The 7,653-nt window shown below is 31.8% G+C and overlaps 1 protein-coding gene and 1 long non-coding RNA gene across 2 annotated transcripts; one reads left to right on the plus strand and one right to left on the minus strand.

The window, feature by feature from the left end:
• The first annotated feature begins 249 nt into the window (after window positions 1-249).
• Window positions 250-3,792, plus strand: LOC112755424 (protein NRT1/ PTR FAMILY 1.2). The gene is made up of 4 exons (XM_025803506.3): window positions 250-471; window positions 562-779; window positions 1,621-2,162; window positions 2,649-3,792. Exons 1-4 carry the CDS (start codon window positions 354-356, stop codon window positions 3,526-3,528), a joined length of 1,758 nt encoding a protein of 585 aa, XP_025659291.1. The 5' UTR covers window positions 250-353; the 3' UTR covers window positions 3,529-3,792.
• LOC140180398 (uncharacterized) lies at window positions 2,627-5,110 on the minus strand. The gene is made up of 2 exons (XR_011874614.1): window positions 4,471-5,110; window positions 2,627-4,090 (listed from the first exon to the last, which is right to left on the minus strand). It is a non-coding gene; the product is annotated as an uncharacterized lncRNA (long non-coding RNA).
• Window positions 5,111-7,653: the final 2,543 nt, after the last annotated feature.

Genomic DNA, 7,653 nt, shown 5'->3' on the forward strand with positions numbered 1-7,653 from the left:
GCGCTATGAAAACTATTGAGTAACGTTGACACGCTCGTATGGGTGAGCGTCCTTTTTGTTGGGTTTAACCCAACCTATATGACTTATAAACCGAAATGACTTGTATGTGTAGCACTTCTCCTACCAAAATTGAGCTCGCAAGTAAAACTATTACAACGCAATTACTAATTAACATCAAGTTAATTATTGATACTCACTGAGGGATATTATTTCGTCATCATCTCATAATAATTAACATCCATTTTTTTCTTCAAAGTTCCAATCATACACGTGCATTTCATTTATTTGAGATCATAAAAAATAAAAATCTCAATCTGCCAACGTCGAAACCAGCGAGTAAGAAGAAGAAAGAGATGGAACACTCTGAAGATGCATCATATGAGAATAGTAATTCGATGATGGAAAATGCCGTCTCTTCTTCCTCTTCTAAACTCAGAAAAGGTGGCTTGAGAACCATGCCTTTCATCATAGGTACTTCTAATAACTACCATCATCTTATGAAGAGTCCCATTCAATTTTCTTCTCTTTTCTTCTTAACTCCTTATTTGTTTTTGTTTTCAGTAAACGAGTGTTTGGAGAAGGTAGCAAGCTATGGAATCATGCCGAACATGATATTGTACTTGATAAATGAATATAAACTGGCTGCTGCTGAGGCTACAAATGTAATTTACACTTGGTCAGCCATGTCCAACGTCTTAGCTATCTTTGGTGCTTTCCTCTCTGATTCTTATTTGGGTCGCTTTCGCGTCATCTTCATTGGTTCTATCTCAAGCCTTCTTGTAAGTTCCTTGCATCTTATCTTAAAATGTGGTACAAAAGTTTAAACTGTTAGTCAGAGACAGAGATAAACGATTTGTTATAGAATTAGTCTCTATGATATCTCAATGATCAATTAGTCTTAACAAGCTCATTCTTCTGCTCAAGTGTCAGAGTTCGAATCCGTTTTATGTATCCAGTAGTTCATTGACTAGAGCCAAATTCTTAAATAGAGCTCAGGTTCACGACAGATTAGTCTTTAACCTGTTGGTTAGGTGATACTGCAAGAAATAGAAAAAAGTTATAAACATAAAGATAAATTAGTTCCTAAGGGATTTTGATAATACTGACAAGGCTTATTAGCAATAACAAAGTTTATCAAATACCATTAGAGTAGCTCAAGATTCAGACTCTTGCTTACTATAATTGTTCAAGATCCTTTAATAATTTTACAATAATGGAATAATTGGTTTGTTGGAACTGCAACTAAAGAACAAATGGACCTTTTTCATTGTTTGGAAAACATTAGGGGCTCTGTAAATGTAAACGGATTAAGAAAGGTGAAGGACTGATTCAATTCTGAGTGAAAACATAATTATCCATTAGTTAATTAAACATTTTTAGTTTTTAATTAGATTGGTTATGCTCCATCGGTTTGTAATTGTTGCACAATTTTAAGAGTATAGCTCATTGTTAGTGGATTTTGATTTAGAACTTTTGTAATAGCTTTGGCATTTATTAAAATCATTGGATTAATTTTTAACAACATTACCGCATTTCAAATTGTGATAACTAACATCATTCTTTAATGTTGATGGTACCTTTGCATTGCTGCTTTAATGTTTCTTGTATGCCAAACTATAGGGAATAGCCAGTTTATGGTTAACTGCCATGATCCCATCGCTACGACCTTGCGAAGCACTCATCCAAATCTGCAACTCTGCTTCAGCAGCACAGCTAGCAGTTCTGTTTCTTGCTTTAGGACTAATTTCTATTGGAGCCGGTTGTGTCAGACCTTGTTCCATAGCATTTGGAGCGGATCAACTCGCAATCAAAGAAAACTCGAACAATGAGAGGCTCTTGGATAGCTACTTTAATTGGTATTATACCTCAATAGGAGTTTCAACTATCATTGCATTGAGTGTAATTGTTTACATTCAAGAAAACCTGGGATGGAAAATTGGCTTTGGAGTGCCTGCAGGACTAATGTTCATATCTGCTCTCAGTTTCATCATCGGTTCGCCGTTGTATGTTAAAGTTAAACCAAGGAGCAGCTTACTTACTGGCTTTATTCAAGTGGCTGTCGTCGCCATGAAGAATCGGAAACTCTGTGTTCCTGATTCAAACTTTGATCAGTATTATCAAGGCAATGATAAAGAGCTGGTGTTTCCAACAGATAGCCTAAGGTACTTTACTGATCATTTTTTTCTTCATAATTTCTCTTCTTTTTATTTCACAGTGAATACTTATTTCATTAAAGAAGATACAAATTTTGTCTCCATTCGATTAACTTTTTTCATTATATATTGGTTAATGAAATCTTTTGCTAACATCTTCAAAGGCAATTTGTTAGTGCCTTAAGTAAAGGTTCATTTTGACTTTTGAGATTGCAGCCAAATTCAAATTAGTCCTCAATATTTCAAAATAGCAATTCAGTCCTTGAAGTTAAACTTTCTAATTTATGTCCAAGATAAAGAGTCAAAGCCAATCACACAAACCGCAACTTTAGGGACTAAATTGCTAGTATTCAAATCTCAAGGACCAGAATGAACATTTACTCATTTGATCCCCTTTTGCAACATTCTACTTTTGTAAGAATGCAGAGTAATTTTGTAATTTAGTACTTGTCCTAAATTTGAACAAACCATGATCATATTATTATTCCTTTCCAGGTTTTTGAACAAAGCTTGCATAATAAGAAACCCAGAGAATGACTTAAACCCAGATGGTTCAATCAAAGATCCATGGAGCCTATGCACCGTAGGACAGGTCGAGTCCCTGAAATCGTTGCTTCGAGTCCTTCCCATGTGGACCACCGGCATCTTCATGATGGCTTCCCTGAGCTCCTTCTCCACTCTCCAAGCAAACACCATGGACAGAAGGTTATTTGGTAATTTCAAGATTCCAGCAGGATCCTTCAATGTTATCATGATAATCACTTTATCAATAGTCATTCCAATATACGACCGAATCATGGTACCTTTACTAGCAAGATTCACAGGGCGGCCTAGAGGATTCAGTTGTAAAGTCCGAATGGGGATCGGATTGTTATTCATTTGTGTAGCCAAAGCAACTTCAGCCGTGGTCGAAACCATGAGACGAAATACAGCCATTGAAGAAGGCTTTGCAGACCAACCGGACGCCATAATTGGAATGTCAGCATTATGGCTTGTGCCGGAGTTTGTTCTTCTTGGATTTGCCGAGGCCTTCTACCCGATCAGCCTGGTCGAGTTTTTCTACACTTATTTCCCAAAAACCATGTCTAGTTTTGCAATGGCTTTGTTCACACTTGATCTAGCTGCTGCTGATTTAGCTGGCAGCATTTTGGTGAGCATTGTGGATAGTGTTTCCAGTATGGGAGGGAATGAGAGCTGGTTATCAACCAACATTAACAATGGTCACTTGAATTACTATTATGCCCTGCTAACTTGCTTGGGATTGATTAACTACCTCTACTTTCTTGCTGTTTGTTGGGCTTATGGACCTTCTCCTGGTTCAAGAGCCAAGGAAGATAATGAACAATTTGATTATAGAGAGTTACCTTCTTCTTAGGTTAATTCATGTAGCACAACAAATAGGTATTTATAGTTGCACCCACTTGAGTTTAAAGAGTTTGTAAGTTTGATGGTGGAAAAAGGAAAACATAATTGATAGATATAGAGAAGCTATTATATTATATTGTAGAGGGAAATGTAGTATTCACAAGATTTGTATAAATCTGTGTGTATTTTTTACACAGATATGGGAGGGAATTCTGCTTATAGCTCCCTGTGACACTGTTCATATGAATAATAAATGCAGTTATAATTTGCATCATGTTTCACTATATAGTTAATTCCTCTCATCTCAATTATATAATTGGCCTCTATTTCTTTTTTTTTGAAAGATGTTTTCATTCGCCCATCTTGCTCAAAGAATCGAGAAAAAAAAACCAATCAACCACTTCTTCAGCTCTTCTTTTGTCAATGATACCGTCATCCAGCTCTTAAGGTGACTTGTCATTGTTCCTAAAGGCATCCGTACTCTGCCAAATCGTCGAAATCAAACACACCACACTTGCCAGAAAAACGCACGTGTAATAAACATGTGCTCAAGTAGTGTCTCTGAATCATTCCTGCAAATAACATATACATTATTGTTACCGCTATCAATTATATAAATATTCAGTTTTCTCAAAGTACATACTTAATTGAAAACAATTGATATAAAATTTGGAGCCATATATGAGAATTTTCGATTCAAATTTCATCCTATAAAAGTAGTGATCTCTATCCCTGGCTAAAACCTTGTTCTTTAAGAACTATACTACATAAATATGGCTGCATATCGATCTTGGACATGATATTATTGGACCAAACTTGCTGTATTATCTTATTTTAAAATTGAGAATTATTATGTTCTTTTCTGTATTGTCTTATTTTAAAATGGATGAGAGTATACAGATAATAAAATAATTAAAAAAATAATACTATCAATAATAACTTTGTAACTTACTTCTTTATTTACATTAATAACTGACGAATGCATTCCAATTATTTTCTTAGTCCACATGAAAAGTCAAAAGTGGAAACTAATTTAAATATGAATAGGGAGAATAATGATGGTGCCATTAGAGCTGAAGAAGATTATTGATCTTATATCATTGCTTCTTCAATACGTCTTGTACTTGTGCTTATTATGCTGACGATTATGCTTTGAACTCAAAACAAATCCTACACCTTGTTGAATTAAGTATACAACAATCAGAACCACACCCAATTCAATATCATCCTTTGCCATTTTCAAATGCTCCAACATGATGGACGACGAAAATTCGTGCAAATCAAAGATGATCATCGAGGAAAGTGCGAGCGACAAGGCGGCAAAGAGAACCAACAAGATGGTGGAGATGACTAAGAGAAGAACACAGCAAATGAGTGAGGCATGGACAAGGGTGAGAAGAATGAGATCTAAGTTTGGTAACATATTATTAATGTGCTACTACTACTAATAATAATAATAATAATAATAATGTGATGATTTTGATGAGGGGGAAAACCAACAAGGCATAATGTTATGTTTGGTTGCATTGTTAAAAAAGGAGGAGATGAGAAGGGAAATTAATAAGTAAACTCATCAAATATTCTATACTTCCAATTGCATTTAACCTCTTATGAACTCTTTGTACAAACAAATTTTGAAGGGGAAAAAAAATTGGGTGGGATTCCCTTCCTCAACATAGTATCACATATTACATGGTTAAGTAAAGAAAAAGTCACCATGTTGTATACGTGCAAGGAAGGAATGAAATATTCCATTGATCATATAAAATTTAGGGTGTATTGTAATTTGACCCCTTAATTTTTTGGTTATGTGCACTTTAGCCTCTCACCTTTAAGAAAACGCAAATCGATCTCCCAGATATTTTCAAAAACAAATCCAAAAAATTTTATGAGTGAGAGCAAAATATACATAACATGATAATTATTTTTATAATTATATTTATTATTATAAAATATAATTAATTTTTAAATTATCTCACAAATAAATTAAAACAATAAAATAATTATTTAAACAATAATCTGTTAATAATTTAACATCACAAAATTAAAATTAAAATTAAATTCACTAATCAAATATACTTTTAAAATCAATTCATGAAACAAAATAAAAAATTGCTCGTAAAAATAGTAGTGAAATCATATATACACAACACACTACTACTGCTTTGGCTATAATTTTTCTTTGATTTTGTGGTAAAATTAATCACATGAATAAGAAAAAAAGAAACATGTAATAAGGCAGGAGTTTAATTTTTTTTCACATATATGAACTAATTCTCACTTTATTAAAAAGATCTTAAATAAAATCATATAGAAAGATGAATCAGAACTGATAGTGAAGTTAATAGTTAAGAACGGTTAAATAATTTGACTGATTTGACCAAATTTTTATCTAACGACTCTCAATTATTAACTTTACATAAAATTAATTACACCTAAATTTCCATCTTAATATATTTAAACGGAAGATATTATTCTTAGAAATGGAGACAACAATTACGCATTCACGCGGTTAGTGGAGCAAAACAATGTTCAGGAGAAGAATCGGATAACAACATTAAATATCTAAATTATTTGAATAATTTTTAAACAACACTTTGAAAAATTGAAATGATTCAAATTGATTAGGTTAATATTATTAGTTTTTTTATTATTTATTTAATTATTTTTATTAAATAATTAATATAATATTTTATAATATAATAAAATTATTTAATCTCTTTTTTTTATTTGTATATAAATGTTGTGAACCAAGAAAATAAATATGGATGGGGTCAAATTTATTTACTTTGTGGGGGCAAAAAAATATTTTTACTATATACTACATATAAATTTTTTAAAACTCAATGGAGCACTTGCCCCACACTAACCAATATAAATCCGTCCCTATTTATACTAAAATACCACGTTACTACCAAATTAACTATTATGTATTTATATATAAATATGTATATTATTTTATTTATTTATTCTAATATATTTTTTATAAATGAGTAGTTGATTTTTTATGTATATATAAAATAATTTTTTTAAAAATATTTATTTTTTTATTAATTATTAATAAAAATAAAAAATTTAGATTACTAAATCGACATATTTTTTTAAAAAAAAGTTCATCAAAAGATAAGTTGCCCATAATAACTAAAAGTTTAAAAGAGCAGTAGAGTACTTACAGTGCAATTATTTTAGGAGATTAATTTGTATTTTTGTTAAGTTTAGAATTAAAAGTCTATATATAAACAGAAGCTGAGAGGTAAAGGCAATTAATCATAAAGTCTATTGGTTGATTTGACAAGACATAAACCGGCTTTGAACCTGCGCAAGCATAGCCCTTTAATTAGTAACCTCCATAGAACTTCAGTTTACTTTAGTATCTTTGGAACGCAATTTCTTACTTTATTATTACAACATTAAAATCAAATTGCTTATGACTTACGAGTCATTCATTCTAAGGAAAAACGCATTATTATTATTATTATTATGGAGAAAGCTGATCCCACTTGTACTCAATTTTTATAACATAAACTTTATTGAAGAAAATGATTCCTTACTTGTTAATTGCTGCTTCTAGTAACCTTGTAAACACAATTTCTTGGGTCTGTCAATGGCTCCATGCTGTCTATAGAGTATGGATATTATTATTGGCCATTGCTAGGGTGCTGGAAAAAGTTTTTTTTTTTTTTTTTTCTGGTGCTGAAAGTATGTGGCACTTTGAAGTAGAAGACACGTGCTTTTGTTGCTTCCAAAGTACCTATATTTGCTGCGTCAAAACTGATGGTGATCAGTTGATGATGTTTGTCCAAAATTTGGTTAGATGATAATAATATTATGTAAATTATGGGAGTTAAATTATTGGGCCTATTTTTGAGGATTCAGCAAGTATTGGAGGTCACATTTAAGTGTGGCTATTTTATGTTGTGTTATTGAACAAAAAGAAGTGAACATAATATGTGACATTGAAATCCGATTTTTGTTTAAAGTTTTGGACCATGAATAATTTTTTTGGGCATACAAATGAAATTGGATAATGAAAATACTCTTATGGTAATAATAAACAATTAAAATATAAAACCCAAGAAAATAGATAATAACAATAATAATAGTTATAATATTAAAAAAAAAAAGAGAAGACGGG

Source organism: Arachis hypogaea, chromosome 16 (genome assembly GCF_003086295.3).
Source record: "Arachis hypogaea cultivar Tifrunner chromosome 16, arahy.Tifrunner.gnm2.J5K5, whole genome shotgun sequence".
Lineage (NCBI taxonomy): Eukaryota > Viridiplantae > Streptophyta > Magnoliopsida > Fabales > Fabaceae > Arachis > Arachis hypogaea.

Bases quoted from the DNA above. Each gene is read 5' to 3' on its own strand.
- LOC112755424 (XM_025803506.3), top strand. From the start codon at position 354: ATGGAACACTCTGAAGATGCATCATATGAGAATAGTAATTCGATGATG. The intron at 472-561 runs GTACTTCTAATA...TTTTGTTTTCAG, and splicing joins AACCATGCCTTTCATCATAG to TAAACGAGTGTTTGGAGAAG. The intron at 780-1,620 runs GTAAGTTCCTTG...GCCAAACTATAG, and splicing joins GTTCTATCTCAAGCCTTCTT to GGAATAGCCAGTTTATGGTT.